This window comes from Ursus maritimus, unplaced genomic scaffold (genome assembly GCF_017311325.1).
Source record: "Ursus maritimus isolate PB19 unplaced genomic scaffold, ASM1731132v1 scaffold_8, whole genome shotgun sequence".
NCBI classification, from domain to species: Eukaryota; Metazoa; Chordata; class Mammalia; order Carnivora; family Ursidae; genus Ursus; species Ursus maritimus.
In genome coordinates, this window is record NW_024426996.1 from 49684966 (window position 1) to 49710936 (window position 25971).

Here is a 25971-nt window from a genome sequence, read left to right on the forward strand (position 1 = left end):
AATCGATCTGAAGACTAGCGGAACAAACTCCACAATTCAAGGTAGAGAGAAGGCCACATTGAAGAATGTAGGAAGTGTGGAGACTCAGCTTGGGAGAGAAATAGATTGTGGAGCTGCAATGGGGAGGGAGCTGCAGTCCCAGAGACAGGCGAGAGATACTCTACACACAGGAGAACACACAGGAAAGATGAATCCCCATAGCAATGGCCTTGGAAAGTGAGGTGAGTTTTTTGAGTTCTTTTAACCAACAGGGCTTAAAGCCTGGAGTTTTAAAGGTCAGCAGGCTTGGATCTGGGAGAGCTCAGAGGATGTTGGGACTGCTTTTGGAGAGAAGGCAAGCAAACAGCCTCCAGACATACAGTGTGGAAACAGCAATCTGAAGAGTGCCTAGAACACAAAGTGGGGAGGTTATTTGCTCATCTTGGATGAAGAAGCATTCAACAGAGAGAATCCTCCAGGAACAAAGGAACTAACTGGCATCATTTCCCTTCCCTGCCCCTCAGCATAAGCACAGGGCTGACACTCACTGTCTAACTTGCTTACACCAAGCCCTGCCCCCTCACCCTGCCCCTAGAAAGGAAGAACTGCCCTTTCTAGTCACCCTTGCCTCAAGCTCAGTGTGTGCTTTCCCAGAAGACTGGCCCAAATCCCTGCCAATACCATATCTCCTGACCCAGGAGTTTTGGTGAGGCCTCAGTTCTGGTGACAGTGGAGACGTGTCATTTCACAAGCAGACCAGAGCACACTTAGTTAATTAAAATGTACCACATTTAGGCCAGAGACCAAACACTGCCCACAACAGACAAAAAGAGCCTCTGCAGATGACTGGCCTGAAGGATAAAGTGGCCAGGCCACAACAGCAGAGCACACACTGGAGACACTCTGAGAAGTGCCAGGCCCTGGGGAACAGGGGACACTACACTGCAGGGCACTACAGGACCTCTTCTTCATAAAGCCATTACCCTCAAGAACAGGAGACATAGGTGACTTTCCTACACAGAGACTTAGACAAAATGAGAAGACAGAGGAATTTGTTCCAAATAAAAGAACAGGACAAGGTCACAGCTGGAGATCTAAGTAAAACGGATATAAGTCACATGCCTGATGGAGAGCTTAAAGCAATGATCATGCTTGAGAGGAGGGTTGAGGCCCCGGTGCAGGCCAGGTATTCATTAGCCACTGGCCTCAGATCTCTCCGAGGCAGTGGTCGCCCTATGATCCTTCTGGCACCATGTCATTCTGTGGCTTCTCTGGGGGTGAGGTTTTCCAGAACCACTTTGAGCCACTTGTCTATGTATGCACCAAGTATGACTATGAGCTTTTCTTTAGCTGCTCAAAGTATGAACACACAGCTACTTTCACTGAGACCATGCATGCTGAGAGTGTGGCCAAGCATCAGGAACACAATACACCTGAAGCCTTAAAAGTGTCCTGTGGCAGGTGTGGCCCTGGGCTGGGCCATGAGTTGCTGAATGATGGCCCCAACCCACAGCAGTCCTGCTTCTGAATATTTAGTCACTTGCTGAAGTTCAACCGGAAAGGCAAAGGAACTTCTGTCCTCAGAGCCACAGGCGGGCAGTGAGTGCTCATTCCAGCTGGACTGTGCCCTGTGCCACACTCCAACCATCTCACTGTGGAACTGGAGGACCAGACATTCTGACAGGGGAGAGGGGTAGCTGAAGAATCAGGAAGTCATGGCTTACACAGGTTCTTCTTGGGAAAAACACTGGTTTGCAACAATGGCCCATACCCTGCTGCCAGGATGGGCCTAGAGGGCCCAGCTGTGGGCTTACCTCAGCCTCCTGCTCAATCTCAAGGAGGTGGGCTCTACGCCTAGATTGTCCTTGAATGGTGCTGCATCCCCACCTTCTCTTCTCTTCAACCCACTGTCCCCCTCCTTACCTGTCTGAACTCACCCCTGTGGGACCTGATTCTGAGACAGGCTCTAGCCCTCACTAAAGCTTGTGTCCATCTTCCCCAGGCTGTGCTGGGAGACAGAATGCAAAGGGAGGCAGCTCTCACCAGCTGCTCTGGCATCAGTCACTACATGATTCACTCTGGTTAAACCCTTCCAAGCAGCCAGAGTGGTGATGCTCTTTAACCCACTGGAGGAGTGGGCCAAGGGTACAGACCTCTGGTCTCTCAGTTATGAGGAGAAGTCCTGAACCCTGTTTCACAATCTGTGCGGGTGCACCCTGCCTCACTCGGGCTTAGGAAAGTGGCTGTTGCTCCATTACCTTGATTTGCCCAAGGCCGGGGCCAGGGAGCTCACAGCCCCCAGCTCACACCTTCGCAGGAAGCGGTGACTGTACTATCGTGCATGAGCTTTGAAGCTCTTGCCATCTGGGAAGGTGGTTGATGCTGAAACTCCCTCCCATCTTAACTCCCCTGTGAAGATCAATAAACAAATGGAAACCAAAAAATAATAATAAAAAAATAAAGCAATGATCATAAAGATACTCACTAGACTTGAGAAAAGGGGGGAAGACATCAGTGAGACCGTTAACACAGAGACAAGGAATAACATAGCAGAGATAAAGGGCTCAATAAATAAAATGAGAATCAATGCTTGATGGAATGAACAGCAGGCTGGAAGAAGCACAGGAACAAATTAATGACCGAGAAGACAGAGTAATGGAAAGTAATCAAGCTGAACAAAAGAGAGAAAAAAAGAATTATGCAAAACAAGAATAGACTTAGGGAACTCAGTGACTCCATCAAACGTAACAGCATTCTTATTATAGGAGTCCCAGAAGAGGAAGAGAGAGAAAAGGGGGCAGAAAATTGAAGAAGTAATAGCTAAAAACTTCACTCATCTGGAAAAGGAAACAGATATCCAGATCTAGGAGGCACAGAGAACCCCCAACAAAATCAACAGAAGCAGATCCACAAGACATATTGTTGTTGTGTTTTTTTTTAATTTTAAGTAGGCTCCACACCCAACACAGGGCTCAAGCTCACAACCTTGAGATCAAGAGTCTCATGCTCGACTGACAGGGCCAGCCTGGTGCCCCACAAAGACATATTATAATTAAAATGGCAAAATATAGTGATAAAGAAAAAATATTAAAAGCAACAATACAAAAGAAGACAGTTACATACAATGGAAACCCCTTAAGAGTATCGATGGATTTTTCATTAGAAACTTTCCAAGCCAGAAAGAAGTGGGGTGATATATTAAAAGGCAAGAATATTCTATCCAGCAAGGCTATCATTTGGAATAGGAGAGATAACAAATTTCCCAGACAAACAAAAACTAAAGGAGTTCATGACCACTAAACCAGCCCAGCAAGAAATATTAAAGGAGACTCTTTGAGCAGAAAGGAAAGACCAAAAATGACAGTATGAAGGTAGGAAACACAAGAGCAACAAAAATGAATATTTCTGTAAAAATCAGTCAAGGAACTAACAAAATAGATGGCTATAAAGTATGACACCATATACCTAAAACATGGGGAAGAAAAGAGTAAAGAATGAGTTCAAACTTAGATAACCATCAACTTAATATAGACTGCTATATGTAGATGTTACATACAAACCTAATGGTAACCACAAATCAAAAACTACTAATAAACAGGCAAAGAATAAAGAGAAAGAAATCCAAATATATCATGTAAGAAAACTAGCAATCCATGAAAGAACAAGAAAGGATCAGAGAAAATCTTCAGAAACAACCACAAAACAAGTAATAAAATGGCAATAAATACATATCTATCAATAATTACTTTGAATGTAAATGGACTAAATATACCAATCATAAGACATAGGGTGTCAGAATGGATAAAAAAACCAAGACCAATCTGTACACTGCCTACAAGAGACTCATTTCAGACCTAAAAATATCTGCCGCTTGAGAATGAGGGGATGGAAAAACATTTATCATGCAAATGGTGTCAAAAGAAAGCCGGAGTAGCAATACTTAGATCAGACAAAACAGGCTTTAAAACAAAGACTGTAACAACAAACAAAGAAGGACACTATATAATAATAAAGGGGACAATCCAATAAGAGGTAACAATTGTAAATGCTTATGCACCAAGCACCCAAATACATAAAACAGTTAATAACAAACTTAAAGGAACTAATTCATAATAACACAATAATAGTAGGGACTTTAACACCCTACTTATATCAATGGATAGATCATCTAAACAGAAAGTCAACAAGGAAACAATGGCTTTGAATGACACACTGGACCAGATGGCTAACAGAAATATTCAGAACAGTCCACTCTGAAACAACAGAATACACATTCTTTTCAAGTGCCCATGGAACATTCTCCAGCATGAAGATCACATGTTAGGCCACAAAACAGGTCTCAACAAATTCAAAGAGAATGAAGTCATCCTATGCATCTTTTCTGACCACAATGCTATGAAACTAGAAGTCAACCACAAGAAAAAATCTGGAAAGACCACAAATACATGGAGGTTAAATAACATGCTACTAAACAATGAATGGTTCATCTAAGAAACAAAAGAAAAAACTAAAAAGTACATGAAAAGAAATGAAAATGAAAACACAATTGTTTGAAACCTTCAGGACACAGCAAAAGCAGTTCTAAGAGGGAAGTTAATAGCAATACAGGCCTACCTCAAGAACATGAAAAATCTCAAATAAATAACCTAACTTTACACCCAAAGGAGCTAGAAAAAGAATAACAAAACCTAAAACTAACAGAAGGAAGGAAATAATAAAGATTAGAGCATAGAAATGAATGTCAGAAACTTAAAAATACAACAGAACAGATCAATGAAACCAGGAGCTGGTTCACTGAAAAAACAAAAAACAAAACAAAACCACAAATAAACTGATAAATCTCTAACCAGACTTACCAAGAAAAAAAGAGAAAGGATCCAGATAAATAAAATCACAAATGAGAGAGGAGAAATAATAACCAACACCCCAGAAATACAAACTCTTATAAGGGAATATTATGAAAAACTATATGCCAACCAATTCAACAACCTGGAAGAAACGCATAAATTCCTAGAAACATATAACCTACCAAAACTGCAACAGGAAGAAATAGAAAATTTGAACAGACCAATTACCAGCAAAGAAATTGAATCCGTAACCAAAAAGCTCCTAACAAACAAAAGTCCAAGACCAGGTGGCTTCCCATGGGAATTCCACCAACCATTTAAAGAAGAATTAATACTTATGAAACTATTTTAAAACAATACAAGAAGAAGGAAAACTTCCAAACTCATTCTATGAGGCCAACATTACCCTGATGCCAAAACCAGATAAAGATGCCTCAAAAAAAGAGACCTAGAGGTCAGGATCACTGAGGAACATAGATGCAAAAATTCTCAACAAAATACTAGCAAATCTAATCCAATAATATATTTTAAAAATCATTCACCATGATCAAGTGGGATTTATTCCTGGATTTTAAGAGTGGTTCAATATTCCCAAATCAATCAATGTGATACATCACATCAATATGAGAAATGATAAGAACCATATGATCATTTCAATAGATGTAGAAAAAGCATTTGAGGGGCACCTGGGTGGCTCAGTTGGTTAAGCATCCGACTCTTGATCTCAGCTCAGGTCTTGATCTCAGGGTCGTAAGTTCAAGCCCCATGCTGGGCTCTACATTGGGTGTGGAGCCCACTTAAAAAAAAGAGAGAGAGAAAGCATTTGCCAAACACAATACCCATTCATGATAAAAACCCTCAACAAAGTAGGTTTAGATGGAACATACTTCAACATAATAAAGGCCATATATGAAAAACCCACACTAATATCATCCTTAGTGGGGAAAAACTGAAAATCTTTTTTTTCCCTTAACATCAGAAATAAGACAAGGATGTGTGGGGCGCCTGGGTGGCTCAGTTGTTAAGCATCTGCCTTCGGCTAAGGGTGTGATCCTGGAGTCCTGGGATCGAGCCCCACATCAGGCTCCTCCGCTGGGAGCCTGCTTCTTCCTCTCCCACTCCCCCTGCCTGTGTTCCCTCTCTTGCTGGCTGTCTCTGTCAAATAAATAAATAAAATCTTAAAAAAAAAAAAAAAAAAGATGTGCACTCTCACCGCTTTTATTCAACATGGTACTGGAAGTCCTAGCCACAGCAATCAGACAACAACAATGACAACATAAAAGGCATCCAAATCAGCAAGGAAGAAGTAAAACTTTCACTGTTCACAGATGACATACTACTATATATAGAAAACCCACAAGACTCCAACAAAAAACTGCTAGAACGGATACATGATCCCATTTACAATTGCACAAAAATAATGATGCCTAGGAATAAACCCAACCAAAGAGGTGAAAGACCTGTATTGTGAAAACTACAAAATACTGATAAAGGAAATTCAAGATGACAAAAAGAAATGGAAATATATACTGTGCTCATGGATTGGGAGAACAAATATTGTCAAAACGTCTATACTACCCAAAGCAATCTACACATTTAATGCAATCCCTATCAAAATACCAACAGCATTTTTCACAGAAAAAGTACAAACAATCCTAAAATTTGTAGGGAACCACAAAAGACCCCAAACAGCCACAGCAATCTTGAAAAGAAAAAAAAAAAAAAAAGCAAGGCTGGAGGCGTCCCAATTCCGGACTTCAAGTTATAGTACAAAGCTGTAGTGGGGCACCTGGGTGGCTCAGCCGGTTAAGCCTCTGTCTCTGGCTCAGGTCATGATCTCAGGGTCCTGGGATCGAGCCCCACATCGGGCTACCTGCTCAGCAGGGAGTCTGCTTCTCCCTCTCTCTCTCTCCACCCCCCCCCGTGTCCTCTCACTCTCTCTCTCCAATAAATAAATAAAATCCTAAAAAAAAAAAAAAAAAAGCTGTAGTGATCAAAACAGTATGGTACTGGCACAAAAACAGACATAAAGATCAACAGAACAGAACAGAAAATGCAGAAATAACCCCACAATTATATGGACAGTTTATCTTTGACAAAGCAGGAAAGAATATCCAATGGGAAAAAGAAAGTCTCTTCAACAAATGGTGTTGAGAAAACTGGATAGCAACATGCAAAAGAATGAAACTGGACTACTTTCTTACACCATACACAAAAATAAATTCAAAATGGATTAAAGACCTAACTATGAGACCTGAAACCATAAAAATTCTAGAAAAGAGCACAGGCACTAATTTCTCTGACATCAGGGGTAGCAAGTTTTTTCTAGATAGATCCCCTAAGTCAAGGGAAGCAAAAGCAAAAGTAAACTATTGAGACTACATCAAAGTAAAAACTTCTGCACGGCAAAGGAAATAATCAACAAAATTAAAAGGCAACCTGAGGAATGGGAGAAGATATTTGCAAATGACATATTCAGTAAAGGGTTAGTATCCAAGATTATATAAAGAACTTATAAAACCCAACACCCCGAATCCAAATAGTCCAATTTAAAAATGGGCAGAAAACATGAACAGACATTTCTCCAAAGAAGGCATCCAGATGGCCAACAGACACATGAAAAGATGCTCATCATCACTCATCATCAGAGAAATGCAAATCAAAACTACAATGAGATATCACCTCATACCTGTCGGAACGGCTAAAAATCAACAACACAAGAAACAACAAGTGTTAGCGAGGATGTGGAGAAAAGGAATTCCTCATGCACTGTTGGTGGAAATGCAAACTGGTGCAGCCACTCTGGAAAACAGCATGGAGGTACCTCAAAAAGTTAAAAATAGAACTTCCCTAGGATCCAGCAATTGCACTACTGGGTATTTACCCAAAGAATACAAAAACACTAATTCCAAGGGATCCATGCACCCCTCTTTTTATAGCAGCACTATTTACAGTAGCCAAGATATGGAAACAGTCCAAGTGTCCATTGTTTGAGTTATAGATAAAGAAGTTGTAGTACACACACACACATACACACACACACACACACACACACACACACACACACACACACAGAGGAATATTAGTCAGCCATAAAAAGAATGACATCTTGCCATTTGCAACGACATGGATAGAGCTAGAGAGTATAATGCTAAGTGAAGTAAGTCAGTCAGAGAAAGACAAATACCATATGAATTCACTCATATGTGGAATTTAAGAAACAAAACAAACAAGCAAAGGGAAAAAGAAAGAGGCAAGCCAAGAAACAGACTCTTAACTATAGAGAACAAACTGGTGGTTACTAGAGGGGAAGTAGGTGGGAGAAAGGGGGAAGTAGGTGAAGGGTATTAAGAGTACACTTATCATCATGAGCACTGAGTAATGGATAGAATTGTTGAATCACTCTATTGTACACCCGAAACTAATATAACACTACATGTTTACTATACTGGAATTAAAATTTTTTTAATATTTAAAACATAAACAATCAAAAAAATATTTGTGATTCACATGAAAACAGCTAATATCCCTAATATACAATAAGACATATAAAAAGAAGAAAAAGATGAATAATGCAGTTGAAAAAGTGGTAAAGAACACAAGCAGACAACTTATAAATTAATAGCAATAACCATAACAATGAAATTTATTGAACACTTATGTGTCAGGTGATGTTGATGTATGAATATATTCAATCCCCACAAAGATCCACTGAGGTAGATAATATGGGAACCCATGTTAGAGCCACTTCTCTTCCTCTCCTCTCACAAAACCTTTCTCCCACAACAAAAACAGGCACCTATGTCATGTTAGTGCACTGTCCTGGGATGTTACAATCCTAGGGTGCTAAACAAAAGGACTACTCAAGACTATGGCTCTCCTCTCCCGTGGCAAAACGGAGCTCAGGTAAGAAATCTTTAGGAGGGTGCCAAACTCTTAACAAAGCTCTGTCCTTGAACTAACTTCTTTGTTCTTTTTCCCCCTAACTTTCTCACTCCCTTCCTGTCCTCCCTCTCCTTCCCTCTCCTTCCTTATTTCTATCTCTCTTTGAATTTTAATTTGAAGTAAATGACAGGGGCATATTAACATGTTTACTTGAATTAAAGAATAAAGTCAGACTTCTCCTGACAAGGTCAATCTGTTCTTAACAATGAGAACTAGTTTTGTAAACAGGTAACGAATTCAACATTTTTCCATAAGTTAAATAAGATAAATGTGCAGATCCAAAGATTTAACAAAAATATATTTAAATCACATGTAATATAATATTCCAGAAATATTCTGCAACAATTTAAAAATATGATAAAAAATATTAGATGCCAACTTTCAAATATAGAGAAAGATCAGAGTTATTTAAAAAAAAATGGTAGGGAAAGGCGTGCCTGGGTGGCTCAGTCCGTAAAGTGTCTGCCTTCAGCTCAGGTCATGATCTCAGGGTCCTGAGATCGAGTCCCACACTGGGCTCCCTGCTCAGCGGGAAGTCTGCTTTTCCCTTTCCCTCTGCCCCCAACTTGTACGTGCATGCTCTCTCTCTCAAATAAATAAATAAATAAAGTAAGTAAGTAAGTAAGTAAGTAAGTAAGTAAGTAAGAAGTATTTAAACAAAAATGTTTGAAGACTACTGCTCTGGAACCTCCAACATTATACTGTCCAGTCAGTAACTGCAAAAGTGCCCAACCTCATACATGGAGAAATGGAAATTTAGTCTACAACTAGGTCTCATCTTATCCCTCAGACTGGTAAAGATTTAAAAGTCTGATAAAACCCAGCATTGGTAAAGCTATGGAGAAATAGGTTAATAAGAGTGTATATTTTGGCGAGTAATTTGACAAGACCAATTACAACTTAAAATGTGCACAACCTTTGGTTCCTGAAAACCTGAAAGACTACACATCAAACTGTTAACAATGGTTATATCTAAGGGGATGAAATTTGGAAAAATTCATTCTTTTTAAAGTTGGTATTTCTGTAATATTTGAAGTTTTTATAGTAGAGAACAAGGAAGAAAAAGTAGCATAAACCTAAGGTAAGTATCATGATGGCTAAAGTCCAAAAATTAGCTGTTTATGGAATTTTAGAAGGAAATTTAAACAACAGGTGATTAGATTGGATGGCATATAATATTGCTTTCAAATGTAAATTCTACTTCGGTAATTAAGAAATGATTCTTAGAAGCCATACAGTATACTTCCCTAAAAATTCACAAGTTCTTTCAACAGCATCCTTAGCAAGTAGTTAAACCTCTTAAATATATACACTCTCCAATTTTAGCCCAAATCCCACATTATTCTGTCTTTATGTCTTTTAATATTACTTATATCTTTTATACCATATTGTGGATTAATCATTCACCGTGGCTTACCTGAAATAAAATCTAATGAAATTAAATGTAGATGTTTCTCCATTTTTGCCACATATTATAATCTTAGAAAACATCCCTGACAGACAAATCAAATCGTTCACATTGATGAATTTGGTTATATACCCGCAATAATTCTCTTTGCCACTAGATGGTGATTTAGCTAATGCTGTGTTGAGGAGCTCTCAGAACAGGAGGTTGGCCATTAGCCACCAGTAGGAGCTACTAAATAAGGAAGTAAAGTCAAGTAAGACGAAGGGAAATACAAGTGTAATGAACATATCCACTTGTGAGCAGCAAAGGAGAAAATATCAAGTTAAAAGGTGGGAGCAAACCATATGCATATTAAGAGCCTTCTATAAGAATTATAGGGAAAGTTCAACAAGAGAAATAAGTGAAAAATAGAAGAGATGTTTCAAAATACCTACTGAACAGTCTTGAAGAACTAATTGGTGCCATGTATCTTTAGGTCCACTCCTTATTTTGATGTCCACAGTTCAGATGGAATATTAATCCTCTGCCGTCTACCCCTATTTTACTGAGGCATTTTACCCAGAAGCTACTTGAATTATTTAGGCTAGGAATTATTTAGGAATTATTACCTCAGTCCTTGTGAGGGACAAAGGCTACCAGGGGCTAAGAAATGTGTTTTCAGATAATAAACATCCAATTAAATACTTTTCTCTCTCCTTGCTAAGGTTATTTTATATACTTACTTTTCTTATACTGTACTGAGGCATAAATGTATATAAAACTCGGGATATAAAATTTAGACCCAATTTATCCCAAACCCAATCACCTCAAAGCCAAAATACCTTTAGCTTTACTAATGATACCAACAAAAAGACTGTTTCGTGGTACAAGAGAATGCTTGTGCCAAGCCACCTGTAAAGGCGCTACCGAATCTACGTTACAGTTGTAAGAACTTAGGTTATTTGGTCATGTTAACGTATAACAAAATGGACATGGAATGTCTTCACACAACTTAGAAAATCACATTCACTCTTAGAAACATCTGATTGAGTTCAAAATGATCCTTTCCTTTCTTACCTGTAAGGCTGTACTTTAATACCGAGGTCTTGGAACTCCAGTGCTTTCTTAACAACAGCTTCGTTTTCTTCTGGATAAACTGAACATGTGCAATAAACGACCGCTTGAGCTTTAGCAACTATAAAGGAGGTGTAATTAATAATAATGACTCCACTGACAATTCTCAACAGATTATGTTTCCAAACATCTCTATGATACTAATACCACGTGGTTGTAATGGGAATGATTTCCATAAATGCTTTCACGACTCCCCTTTAAAGCACTGATTAGTAATGTAAGTCTGTGGCCAATCAGTAAAGTAAGTCCAATTGGATTGTATGGAAACTGAAAATTCTTTTTTTTTTCTTCAAGTTTTTATTTAAATTCCAGTTAGTTAACATACAGTGTAATATTAGTTTCAGGTGAAGAATTTAGTGATTCATCACTTACATACAATACCCAGTGCTCATCACAACAAGTGCACTCCTTAATACCCATCACCCATTTAACCCATCCCCCATCTACCTCCCCTCCAGCAACCCTCAGTTTGTTCTCTATAGTTAAGAGTCAACTTTCTGGTTTGCCTCCCCCCCCACCATGTTCATCTGTTTTGTTTCTTAAATTCCACATATGAGTGAAATCTATGGTATTTGTCTTTCTCTGACTCAGAGAATTTCTACCTCATTTATGTGTTACCTTTATGTACTGAATTATCTATACCCGTATATTTATCTTTGAGCCTTTGGAGATCAGGATTTATTCACACTTGGATTCCTAACATCCAGCCTGACCCAGAGTACACACTTGATAAACACGCACTGCATTAATAATAGTTTACGTCATTTCTCAGAGACTTCTCAATTTTCCATATCCATATCCATTTAAGGGCAATGCTCCTCAAAATCTAAATGGTACTCAAATCTAAATGAAGTGATTGAAACAACAAAATAAATACCTGAAGAGCTTAGTTACTCAGAATTCAAATCAAGAAATCTAGGCTTTATTTGTAATTGCATTTCTCTATTCTCTATTTAGCAGAAGAGACATAAGAGTTTGATTAAAATTTGGATTGTAGAATAGTTATTATGGGCAGGCACAATGACAACAGAAAAATTACATCAAGTAAGAAGCCAAAGAAAGAAAGAAAAGAAAATGGTTCCATAATGGATGTATGTAATTATTTTACTTCGGCATTAGGAAACTGTTCATTATGCTTGCTAACCTATGCTACAAATGATAGCACAGCATCTATTTTTAAAAGACAGACTAAATTGGTAAAAAGAAATATTTTGATATTGGAAGGCACTAATTTTGGAAAATTCACTTATGGTTCACAACTCATTGCCCGATTGTAATTGATAAATGAAGTATTAATGTTTCTAAGATTTACAACATATTTTAAGATTGCACTGATAATAAACTTACATTTCATTGCATGTGTTAGCTGTTCATACTGCTGTTGAGCAAGAATGTGAAGTTTATCTTCTGATGTGCCTCCTTGAGAGAAATCTTTAAGTAAACCTGTATCTAAAAGCAAACAAACCCTTTAAAATATATCACTAGTGGGTGTTTTTCATATATTGCTATAATCATATAGTTTAATTTTTCAATCATTTTTCCTATTAATGAGAGTTTGCATGGAAAATATTTATTAAAACTAAATAAGTAGTATTATAAAAATGCTGAGTTAAAATTTAAAAACTAAATAAAAGTAATTTGTTTAGTTTTAATACTGTTTTTCTTTCTTCTCCAGGTTCTTATGAGATTGTCATCCTACTAGGCAACTAAGTCATTTAGGTACAGAAGAGAGAATGCTGTAAGTCAGGAGGCTAATAGAGGAAAAGAAAAGAGAGATTTATAGTCAGATCTGAGAAGGAAAGAACACCAAAAAAGATACAGTTAAAAACATTAACTTACTGAAAGAAATTCTGGAAGAAAAAAATTCAGAGAAGTAAACATATATCTTCATAGATTAAGAAACAAATCAAGATTAAGTAACTTTAAAATTTTTTTAAATGAATTTTCTTGATAATATTAACTAAGATATATTGAAGACTACTTTATATACATTATTTTATTTATCAACCCCCCTTTTTAAAAATATTTATTTATTTGAGAGAGAGAGAGTGGGCATGAGCACGAGCGGGGGTGGTGGCGGAAAAGGGGGAGAGGGAGAAGGAGAAACAGGCTCCCCACTGAGTGGGGAGCCCTACACAGGGCTCTATCCCAGGACCCTGAGATCATGATCTGAGCCAAAGGCAGCAGCTTAACAGACTGAGCCACCCAGGTGCCCCATGACCCCCTTTATTATCCCTTTGAACATTAAGAAAACTGTTCAAACATACATTAAACCACTTACCTAAGTCACATAGCTACTGGGTGTAGAACCATGATTCTAGCTCAGAAATCTGACCAGAGAGTCCAAACTCCTAACTTCTGTTTATTCTGCCTCTCAGTAACTCCCTGGAGTATGAGAGCCAATTACTTATGCCATATATTGGCTGTTCTCCATTCCAGTAATATCACTCAAGGTTAATTAAACTCCATTTCTTTCAATTTAGTTTCACGCTTCACATTTTTCTATTTCTATTCACCACTTTTAAAAGGACCATTTACACATTATTATACTATAAAACCATATCAATTTACCTCTTTCACCCCATTTTAAAATAATTCCAAGTTATTAGTGAAGAACAATTTCATATATTCCTCAATGGTTCTAATATTTTTCAATGTTAAAATGTTTTTCAAACTAAGTCATGATTTCTCCCTTCCACCTAGTATCTAAGTCTTTTGGACTCATCCCCACTAAGTTTATTACTAATATTTCTACCTTAGGCACTAGGTCAGCAGCTCCTTGTTTGCTCTGGCTATTACCTCCTCAGAGGAAACCTTTCTTTTTTTCCAGGTTTGCCAAAGACTGCTTCTTGGCTTATCCTGTTGCCTCTTGATCAAAGTTATCAGAATGTTGCAAATACCTAGGAAACTTTTTACTTTCTCCCTTTTCATCACTTGTTCCCTATGGGCTTTCCCCACACCCCCACCCACCAGCATCTAGTTTATTTTTACCTATGGTTTGTTTTTTTCTGCTTTCCCTCTTCAAGATGGCCCAGAATAAGGCCAGAGTCTCTCAGCTAGAAGCTCTAAATCTCTTGATAGCAATGTTTATTATAGCTGCTGCTATTTCTTCCCCTCTTTTCCCAGGGTCTACTAATTCTTACTTATTTCCCAGTTAACGTAGGACATTTCTCAGCTCACCATTCTCCCATCTGCGTTGGTTATTCTTCTGTTTTACTGTCACTGGGAAGAAATTTTCTATAGCAAGTCAAAATTCCACGTGGAACAATGTAAGCCCAGTTAGTATTGTGTAGTATCGTGAAATGTGCTAATTTGAATTTGAATCCCAGCTTCTCGGTTTACTAGCTACATGGCCTTGGGCAACTTGTGAGATTTCTCTGAGTCTTGTTCCCCCCCCTCTATAAAATAGAAATAATAAAAGAACACTATCCTCAAAAAGTGATTGTGAATATTAAGTGATAGTGCATGCGTATCACCTAGAATATTGACCGGCGCGTAGTTGTGCGCAATAAATATTAGTTTCTTTCCTTGCATTTTTCTCATTTTTGATTCTGTCCTCGCTAGAAACAGAAAATAGGTACTCACTCCATGCCGAATGTTGGTAAAATGTCTTTATCTAATATTCCAGTTAATCTTATCTAACTAGGGCTTTCAATATGAAGAGATTAGAGTAAGGATCCGTTTCAGGTAATGCACGTCAATACACTGATTAAAAAGGGGGCTCACGGTGTCAGCCTCAAAGTCAGAGCCGTTGCGTTTGAAACTGGGCTCTGACACTAGTCAAACGGCTCTAGGGAGCTTCAACCTCTCTGAGCCTCAGATTCCGTACTCATAAAATGTAGAAAGTAAGAGTTCAGCATCCACGGTTTTGCTTTCTGCAGTTTCGTTACTGAAGGTCAACCTCAGTCCGGAAGCAGATGATGCTTTTTCTGGCGAATCGGCGGAAGGTCAATAGTAACCTAACGCTACGTCGCAGTGCTTACGTCACTCACCTCGCTTCACCTTCTCACATAGACATTTTGTCATCTTGCATCGTCACAAGCAGGGTGAGTACAGTACAATAAGATGTTTTGAAAGAGAAACCATATTCGCATAACTTCTATTTCAGAATACTGTTATAATTGCTCCATTTTATCATTAGTTATTAATCTCTTCCTGTGCCCGATTTATAAATTGAACCTTATCATAGGTGCATAGGTATAGGGAAAAACATAGTATATATATATGGTTCAGTATTACCCATGGTTTCAGGCATCCACTGGGGGTCTTGGAATGAATCCTCATAGATAATGGGGGACTACTGTAACTGATTTACTGAGTTCTTGTGAGGACTTGATAAAATAATTGAAGCAAAGTGCTTAGCTCACTGCCTTATATACAAATGCTCAATAAATGGTAATGTTAAATAATATTTTATGATTTATTAAAGAAGCAGAATATTCCTAAAATTAATATTTAATCTGAGGTATTCATATCATAAAACATACATACTGAGGGTTAAAGAAGTCTTGAGTTTGAAATAATGTGATAATGATTTAATTAGGATCATTTTAGAACACAGTCTGTAGAGTCTGGCTGATCTAAATTTGAATTCTAGCTCTGTTACTAACTAGATCCTTTATGACCTTATTCAAATGAATTAATCTTTGAGTCTCAGTTTTTTCATCTATAAAATGCTGATAAATTTTAATGCCTATATCTTGAGTTCTGGTATATACCAGAAGAGCATACTGGCCAACATCTGTTCTGATGGCCTACATCATTCCAATTATTATTTTTAATATTCCCCCTTGTGCATATCATAAAGGACTGCTATAAGGATTAAATGAGACAATGAATGTAAAGTACTTTATTTTATTTTTCTAAGACTTTATTTACTTGAGAGAGAGAGAGAGAGCACGAGCGAGCAAGCAGGGGAAGGGGCAGAGGGAGAGTGAGAGGGAGAGAAGCAGACTACCAGTCTAGCACAGAGCCCAACACAGGGCTCAGTCTCAGGATCCTGAGATCATGACCTGAGCCAAAATCAACAATCAGCCACTTAACCGCCTGAGCCACTCAGGTGACCTGTAAAGTACTTTATACATTGTAAGTGCTCTATGCATGGTAGCTATTCATTAATCAGATACATTTCATATGTCATTTTAATGATTTTAAATAATTTTATTTTTGAAATTATTATCAAGTTTCAATAGTTTATAAATTAAAAAATTTTAAAAGTACCTTCATGCTCATTTAGTATAAATTCTACTGGATTACTAACACCCAGTCCTGAACAACGAGGTAGCAGCAGAATCACTTTAACTTTCTGTAATCTATGATCCTTTGATTCAATGTTAAGAAATGTCTCATGAAGGATTTCAATATCTTGGAGAAAAAAACAGAAAAATTAATGCAAAAATATTAATTAAAAATCTTAATACAGTATGTAATTAGATTGATTTATCATTGTTCATTTTTAAATCCTCAACGTCACAAAAAGTCATCTTAACATAGTCAGAAAAGAGGGCTATTCTTCTCTGATAACTTCCTAAAGTTAATACATGACTTCTCTTTCTCCTTTACTTAAGAGAACAATTTTGAAATTTAAATACCTTGTACATAAACTATAATTTAATTTTTCATTGTGAACGTCAGGTTCCTTTAAAACAGTGTGATGTAGTGGAGGAAAATGGGCATTGGAGGCAGAAATATCCAAGTGTGACTCCCAGCTTCACTGTTTACTAGCTGTGTGACTTAATCTCTTTGAGCCTCTATTTCTCCATTTCCTTACTCATAAGATTGGATAGTAGTGCCTACTTCATCTAATCGTGGTGAAGACAAAGCAGTTTAGTATGGTGCCTAGTACATAGTAAATGCTCAGTATTGGTTATTTCCCTTTGCTATTTGTAATCCCCTTTTATATTTTATCTTCCCCTGAGAGAAATGGGTATCAGTAGCATTTATGAGGCAGTCTTAAGTCCCTTAAGGATCTTATAATTTAGTCTAAGAAAGTCTGCCCTCCCTCAGAGTGTAATGATCTGTGCCCCTATCTTCAGGCCACCCCTCCACTTCTGCAATGGCTCCCATTCCCCTCACCTGCTGAGGAGTCACCCCTGAAACTGCTCACCCATCCCCTTTCTCTTGTGTGATCACCTTATTTGTCTTCCTATATTGTCTGTTTTGAAATTGTTGTTGTTTTTTAATCAGTGGGACTTTTCCTTTTTTCCCCTCTATTTTTAACTTTCTATCAGAAACATTCAAACATATACAAAAACAGACATAAAAATATAATAAATTCTCAAGTACCCATCATGGAGATTCAACAGTGAACCATTCATGCCCACTTCTGTTTCATCTGTATCTCTACCCACTTCCACCCTACCCATATTATTTTGAATCTATAAATATTTCACATATATCTCTAAAAGATAAGACCTCCTTTAAAAATATAACCACACAAATTAAAAAATAATAATTCCTTATTATCATTGAATAATAATGGCATCCAATCATGGCTTAAATTTCTCAATACTCTCACACATGTCAAAAATTTTTTACAGTTTGTTTGAATCCGGATTTTAATAAGATACATACATTGCAATTAGTTGATAAGACTTGTTTTAAATTTCTTTTTGATAGGTTCCCTTTCCATTTTTTCTTACGATTTATTTCCTAATGTAGCATGGTTATTTGTACTACTAAGAGTTTCCACAGTCTGGATTTCGCTAATTGCTTCCCTAGAGTGTACTTCATAACATGTTCCTGTCTTCTGTGCTTCCTATAACTTAGTAGTTGAATCTTTAGAAGCTTAATTACATCAGGCTCTTTTTTTTTCCTTTCTTTTTTTCGGGGAGTGGGTGGAGAGGATAGAGAGGGAAGCAAAACTACTCCACAAGTCGCGTCATATTCATTCATTTAGTTGCCTTTCTGGCACCAGCAAAGGGGTTGCAAAATAGTCACATTTTAATTCTGTCATCCCTTTTTCACTTATTAGTTGGAATACTTCTAAAAGGAGAAACTTCCTTTCCTCTACTGTGTGGTTACCTAGTGGTTCCTATTCTCTCTTGTTAACTAGGTAAAAATTCAGATGGGGAACTGGAAGTGAAATGCTGGCTCACAGGGTATGTACATATTCAATTTTTAGTGATTAATGCTAGTTTTCTAGAGAGTTTGTACAAGTTTACAGTCCCACCAGCTGTGTTTGAGTATTCCCGTGCTCTTTACCTTGCCAGTACCTGGTACTGCCAGTCTTTCTTTTTTTTTAAAGTAGGCTCCATGCCCAGCCCGGAGCCCAATACAGGGTTTGAACTCACAACCCTGAAATCAAGATCTGAGCTGAGATCAAGAGTCAGATGCTTAACCAACTGAGCCATCCAGGCACCCCTGCCAATCTTGAAAATTTTAATCATTCTGTGGATATGTGGTGATTTTAATTGTATTTCCCTGATTAGTAATGGGATAGACTACTTTTACATAAGCTTTTTGGCATCTGGATATCCCCTTTGTGAAATAACTGGTCACGGATCTTGCACATTTTCCAATTGGGTTGTCGGTCTTTTCATTGTTAATTTGTAAGAATTTTTTTTTAAAGATTTTATTTATTTGACAGAGACAGTCAGCGAGAGAGGGAACACAGCAGGGGGAGTGGGAGAGGAAGAAGCAGGCTCACAGCAGAGGAGCCTGATGTGGGGCTCGATCCCATAACGCCGGGATCACGCCCTGAGCCGAAGGCAGACGCTTCACCGCTGTGCCACCCGGGCGCCCCGAATTTGTAAGAATTTTTTATACACTGTGGGTAAAACTCGTGTCGGTTCATGTGCCCCTCTCCGCAGTTTGCCTTAGCACTCTCTTTATGTACAGAAGTTTTAAAGTTTTAAAAAACTTTACTGTAGTCCAATTTATCAATCTTTTCTTTTATGGTTAGTGCTTTGTGTGTCCTGTTTAAGAAATCTTTACCAATCCCAGTCATTAAGTGTTTCTCCTATAATAAATTCTAGGAGATTCTAGATTTGTGTTGATGGTGTGAAGTACGTATGGGTTTCACTTTTTCTAGCACTATTGACTAGAAAAAAAAAAATCTCCTCAGTACTCTGCAGTGTCATGTGGATTGAATTGAATCCATACAGATCAACTTGGGGAAAAAGGGCATCTTAATGACATTGAGTTTTTCAGTTCATGAATGTGATCTATTCTTGGGTTTACTCAGGTCTTCTGTCTTTCAATAATGGTCCATAGTTTGAGGATGTCTTACATCTCTCTTATTAGATGTACTCCTAAATGTGTTATGGTTTGGGGTACTGTTGTAAAAGATCTCTGCTTCGTTTTCAAACTTCTCTTATTGGTATGCAGAAATTGGATTTGTATGCTGACCTTGTATCTAGCAACCTCGCAAAAATCCTTTGCGAAATCTATAGTTTAGTTATATTTGAGATTATGTTAGTAAGTACGTATTTCTTTTGTACTGTTTCATTTTCCTGATGAACATGTTATAATTATATTTCTAGTAATGTTTCTTGACTTAAATCTACTTTGTCAGTTGCTCTTTTGTTAGTATATATAATGTATATCTTTTTCTGTGTTTCTGAGTTTTTTATGTAAGGGGTTTCTCTTATAAATCGCATATAGTTGATCTTAAAAATCTAATACTGGTGTTCTTTGTCTTTTATTTCAAGTATTAGTCATGCATACTTAATGTTTACATATATATTTTTTAAAGTTTAATCTACTTATTTGCTTTCTATTTGTCTTACCTTTTCTATGTTAATATGGTATTCCAATTCCATATTCCATTTTCCACCCCTCCTAGCTATTAGTTAAACATTCTTTTATTATTTATTTATTCCCTGCCCCAGAAATAACACACACCACTACTTAATAATTTACTACTTTACCATTTCTTGGACAAAGCAAAGATGACAAAACGCATTAATTCCATTTCCTTCTAATTTATGTACCATTGTTGTAATTTAATTATAGATAACATTTAAATTTTAACCCCACATTAGTTTACAATCCCACAAGACATTAAATTATATTTAGTTTACTTATATACTTACCTTTTACATTATTCTTCATTTATTCCAGCATCTACAGCTTTCTATATGAGATAATATTCCTTCTATCAAAAAAAAACTTTTAGTATATCCTCCATTGTGTCTGCTGATGACAAACTCTCAGATTTCATTTGTCTAAGAATATCTTTATTTTATTTCAAAGGAAATTTCTGCTGAGTTTAGAAATCTACTTGGCAGTTTCTTTCTGCACTATGAAGATATTAATAGTTTTCTGGTTTCAGTTATTTCTGTTAAAAAGTTAGTTTTTAGTTTTATTGCTTTTCCATTAAAAATAATATATATTATCACCTGGGCTGTTTTGTCTTTGGTTTTCAGCAGTTATGCCACAATGTACCTAATGTGTTTTCTATATATTTATTCTTATTGGAGTTCATAGAGCTTCTTGAATCTGTGGCTTAATTTACTTCATCTATTTGAAAAATTCCCAGCCTTAATTTCAAATAATTAATTTGTTTCTTCTCAATTCTTTTTCTCCTCTCTTTCTGTGTTCCCAATCACAGCATATGGAAGATCACTGGATCACTGAGTCTCATGTGTGTTTTATGATCTTTTCCATATTATTAATCCTTTTGTCTCTCCTTGCTTCAGTCTGCATATTTTCTTGTGGCTTGTCAGTTCACTTATTCTTTCCTTAGCTCTGTCTAATCTACTGTCAAATCTATCTATTTACTTCTTAATTCACATGTTGTATTTTTTAGTTCTAGAATTTTTTTGACTTAAAAAAATTATAGTTTCCAGTGCTCTGCTGAAATTCTGCAACTTGGCATTTAGTCTTTACAGCATACTAATCATAGTTAGTTTGAAGTCCACATCTGATATCTCTAATATCTGGACCATCTATTGGTTTGCTCCTACTTTAGTGTTTTTCTCTTTATATCAGTCATAGCTTTTGTTCTTGTTTGCCTTGTTCTGGTTTTTTTGTGTGTGTGTTTTTTTTCTTAATTGAGTGCCAGACATTGTAGTTGAAAAAATTTAGGAGATAATATGAGACCTAGGATGATGTTATCTTCTTCCAGAGAAAATTTGCTTTTGCTTCTGATAGGCAGCTAAATCTGGACACTAATAATCCCAGATCACCTTAATCCAATTGGGAATGAGATGACTGGAATTTGGGCTTCAATTTGTTAGACAACTGATCACTATCCACCATATACTTCTTCTGTCTCCAAGTGAAATCCTAGGTATTTACCAGTCTACCTCTCCAGGTCAAGCTTTAAATTCTACTTTTTGTCTCCCTAACCCTATGAACGTGTCAAAAGTTTTGTTTAGTTTTTGAGCCTCACTCAACCTATAATAAAATGTTATCTTTAGTCACAGAATGATCCAATGAAAAAGATTTTGAAAATAAGAAGTCTAAGGAATGTAGCTTCTAGTCCTAGGTATGAACATTGTCATACACTCTTTTAGTTGTATTCTTATTTATTAAAGGATGATAATTTCTACTACCTACTTTAATTATTGATTGAATTTCAAATTATATAGTAGCTAATACCAAGCAATATAACAAAGTGCCAATATATTCATTAATTTAAACTACAGTTATTTAACCAATATTAAACAATGAGAAGAGCCTGGCGTAATATGTATTAGTGAAGATTTTAAGAGTATAGTATATAGAGAGTTTTTATATTAAAAAATAACAAATTCAAACATTTTTGACATTTCTAAATTTTGTAGAACATTAATCACCAAACAAATAAATATTTATACATACTTTTACATCCCATTTTTGTAAAAAGTTTCTTCAGGTCAGGATCCTTGGCTTGTGATTTTACTCCACACACAAATATTTTTGAAGTATTATTATTTGTTAAGATTGACATATGGGCAACTGTGTACCATGAACCTGTATTGACCATTAAGATATCATCATCCATATTTAATAAAGCCCTTACAGAATGGACAGCAAGACTTCGAGATTTATCCTACAAGATAATGATATGATTAGAATTTCAAACAGTTTGACTAGAAGCATGAACTGACTTCTTTTTGGTTAAGTAAAAAAAAAAAAAAAAGTACTTGGTAGAACACCTGAGATACCTAATCCATTTGACTTTAAAACATCTTAATATATTTTAGAAGATAAAATTAACAAAAATAACTGATAGAAAGATTTAAAACAAAGACCTTAACTTTGCTTAGCCTAAATTATGAATGTTATCATTTAACTTTTATATAGTGATCAGACAATGTCAAAATCCCCAAAATGTGATTAATAGATTAGTGATGTCCTACTACAGCATTCATTCTTACCCCTTCATGAAAACTCATTCATCAGCTATTGCCATTCTTTCTTCCCCATTACACTGTCATTGAAATCACTGCTAATTCACAGATATTAAAAGTAAGATGGTTGACAAGCTTATAAAAGGGGACTAGACAGATGGGTTTCTGCAGTTGATCTCTGGGCTCAATAGGGTATCACTGCAAGTTAAGGCCAAGAGATTCTACCCAAGAATATGAGTGCTGTGAAGGAATAAACTTTAGAAGACCAAGGTAAATCTGAGGCAAGAATTGGAATCTAAGGACATAAAAATTAATATAACCTATTTTTTTGGACAATTTATTTTTCATTTTGTTGAAACCACATTATACTTCACATTCTTTTCCTGCAGCAATAGCCATTATACACCTCTTACAAATCAAGGCTGTAACACCGTATTAAGGAGGTAATGGGAAAGTATTACATACAGGATTTTCAAATTCAGGGTGGTACTAGCATCTTCTCCAGAAGTAGAAGTTAGAAAAGGTACTTTTGCACTTTTTTTGAATACACCCTTGGAAAAGAAAAATACAGCCTTTCAGCTTCCAGCAGTACAAGTATCCCCATTTATAGGGTTTGGAAGGAAAACATGTTCTTTATAACTTCACATGGGACAAAGATGCTGAAGTACAATAGAAACACTGATTGTAGGGGTATTGATTTTATTCAATAAAATAGTCAAAAATTAGCTTTTATAAATCTCCTTGATAATCTATAAAAATATAATCAATTTGTTAGATTTTATTTTTTAAGTGCATTCTTTGAGTGAGCAGGCTTATTGAGAATCACAATGAAAGTAAATGTTTGTTTACCTGAAATATAAGTTTATAATCTTTGAAAAGATCTATATTTAGAAGATCATTTTTGAGATGAGATGGAAAAATTAAGACATCATAGCAATGTTGGTCCACAGCATAGACTTTATCATCAATATGCAATACAGATTTGACTTTATTATAGCCTTTTTTCTTCAAACTGTAATGAACTTCTTCAGGGCTGTAAATATGCAATACTAAGTTGTAATTGAAAATATAATATATTGAAAATGCATTTAACACTAGCATCTTTTCCCTAAAATAAATAAAAATATCACTGCATATATTGCATCTAATGAAACTTACAATTTTAGCCAACAGTAAGTTAAAAGATAATTAAAGACAGAAAAGTTAACATATTTATGTAAGTACCTTTGGTAATTTGGTGACAAAATCCTGAACTAAACTATGATTGCCTAATTACTCCCCTAGATAGTATTTCTTATCATATTATTTTGACAGGCTAGCAAATTGAAATATGAATAATGAATTTGATTAAAACTCTTACCTGATTTTACAAGTATTTATCCAAGCATAAAGTGGCAAAGTGGAGGCCCTTAGTTCCTGGTTCCTAACTGTTTCTGGAAGAATGTGGTAAATTGAAAGGGCGTCGTGTTTGATTCGACATCTTGCCAATGCTGCAGCCAATTTTGTCTTAAAACTAGAGACAGAAAATCCATTCTTGATGACTACTGCATTGAAGACAAGACTATCAATTTTCCATTAGAAAAATTCACAAATTAGATTTAGAATTCTAACAAACTTCTATAATTCTGCTTCAGATTTTCATAGTATAAAATCATATTTGAAAATAGAAATCCAATAATGCTGCTTCTTTTTTTCAGTTTTTGCTGCCCCTGTATAAATATGCATCTCCCCAAATATTTATATCAATTGCCAATTGAAAGAAATTTTATGTAGCGAAAGGTGGATGGAATATAGTCCGACAAATTTGAAGTTAAATTCAGTTTCTGTCACTTACTAGCTGTGTGACCTCAGGTATTAATGAATCTCTTTTCTCAGCCTGTTTTCTCATCTGTAGAATGTGGTCAACTTACCTTGTTATTAATGTGGTGATTACCAACCATGTGTGCAAAATACTTAGCACAGTGCCTGGCACATGGCAGACACTCACTATAGGCTAGTTATTGTCATAGTTGCCAACAGTACAGTCTTGATAAGATTAAGGAACTTTCATGAATCTGTATCAAGTCCTTCCCAGTTCTGATTATCCCATAACAGAAAAGAAAAGCAAGAATTGGTTAGCATCACCATGAAGATCCAATGATTTTTCTTGATCTCATAGAAAATGTTTAATAAATGAGAATACAGGACTTATTCTTGATCCATAATCAGCATTTTCACAGTAGGAATCTAATTGAATAATAAATCTCAAGGATAACCTTGAATGTGAGAAATGGGTAAAAGATACCATAGAAGAGTCAAGTACAACTGGAGTGGTGTATGTGGCACAGAAAGCTTAATAAAATCAAGATTCTTATTTATTCAGGGGCGCCTGGGTGGCTCAGTCATTTAAGCATCTGATTCTTGATTTCAATTCAGGTCACGATCTCAGGGTTGTGAGATTGAGCCCCACATCTGGCTCCACACTGAGTGTGAAGCCTGCTTGAGATTCTCTCTCCCCCTCTCCCTTTGCCCCCCCCACTCGCATGCACGCTGTCTCTCAAAAAAAAAAAAAAAACCAAAAAAAAAAAAAAAACCCAAGATTCTTATTTACTCAGTAGAATGAGAACTTTTCACCTAACAATGTGTTTGTGTGTGAACATGTGTACCTGCATGAGGAAGGGAGAGATAGAGGAAGGAAGGGATGGGGGTGGGGTGGAGAGAGAGAGGGAGAGGGAAACAGAGAGGTAGAACATAGATGGGGCACTTGGGGGAGGAGAGGGAAGGATTATCAAACATTAAGACTTCTAGGGCTATAATAAAATTAGATTTGTGTAGTGCTATCTCCTAATGTCACAGAACTACAGCAAGGGACACAAAAACAATTACATAATACATTAATGCACACCAAAAAATAATATAAAGGGGTGAGTTACTGTTCTATATCACACATGTGAGATGTTTCTGAGTACACACGACTTTTGATTAAATAGCCTTTCCAAATACCTATATGGTTCAAATTTGCCGTAAGTGCTATCAACAGAATTATTCAATCAATACACATAAAAATTAGAGCTATGAAGCCTAGAAAAATATATGTGTTGTATAAATGGGGGGAATAAGTACACAGAGAAATAATTTTCCAAATTTCCACATAGCAAACATTTCAGACTGTGAATTTTAATATATTTCAATCACATAAAAAGTAATTTAAAGTATATATACAGTTATAAAGTTTTTTTTATAAATATACAATATCAGATTGAGTATAAAGACCAAATCCAAATGCTATTGGGATAACCAGACACATATTTCTTTTGTAAATGGAATGCCCTGTGGCTACTAATAACTTCTTCCATAGCTGTAAGATGGACCGCAATGATGAAAATGGAAGCAAAAATGGCCTTTCCTCAGCATTCTTGAT

At 36.4% G+C, this 25971-nt stretch overlaps 1 protein-coding gene and 1 pseudogene across 1 annotated transcript in view; one reads left to right on the plus strand and one right to left on the minus strand.

The window, feature by feature from the left end:
• The window catches only part of NSUN7 (NOP2/Sun RNA methyltransferase family member 7), a 51851-nt gene that overhangs the window by 8336 nt on the left and 17544 nt on the right, over positions 1 to 25971 (minus strand). Inside the window, exons 5-10 of the mRNA XM_040625043.1 lie at positions 23932 to 24084; positions 23421 to 23604; positions 22060 to 22270; positions 16513 to 16656; positions 12640 to 12741; positions 11236 to 11353 (exon numbers count right to left, since the gene is read on the minus strand). Coding sequence (XP_040480977.1) covers positions 11236 to 11353; positions 12640 to 12741; positions 16513 to 16656; positions 22060 to 22270; positions 23421 to 23604; positions 23932 to 24084 — 912 coding nt within the window. The remainder of the gene's footprint in view (positions 1 to 11235; positions 11354 to 12639; positions 12742 to 16512; positions 16657 to 22059; positions 22271 to 23420; positions 23605 to 23931; positions 24085 to 25971) is intronic.
• Positions 1119 to 2385, plus strand: LOC103672764 (annotated as a pseudogene).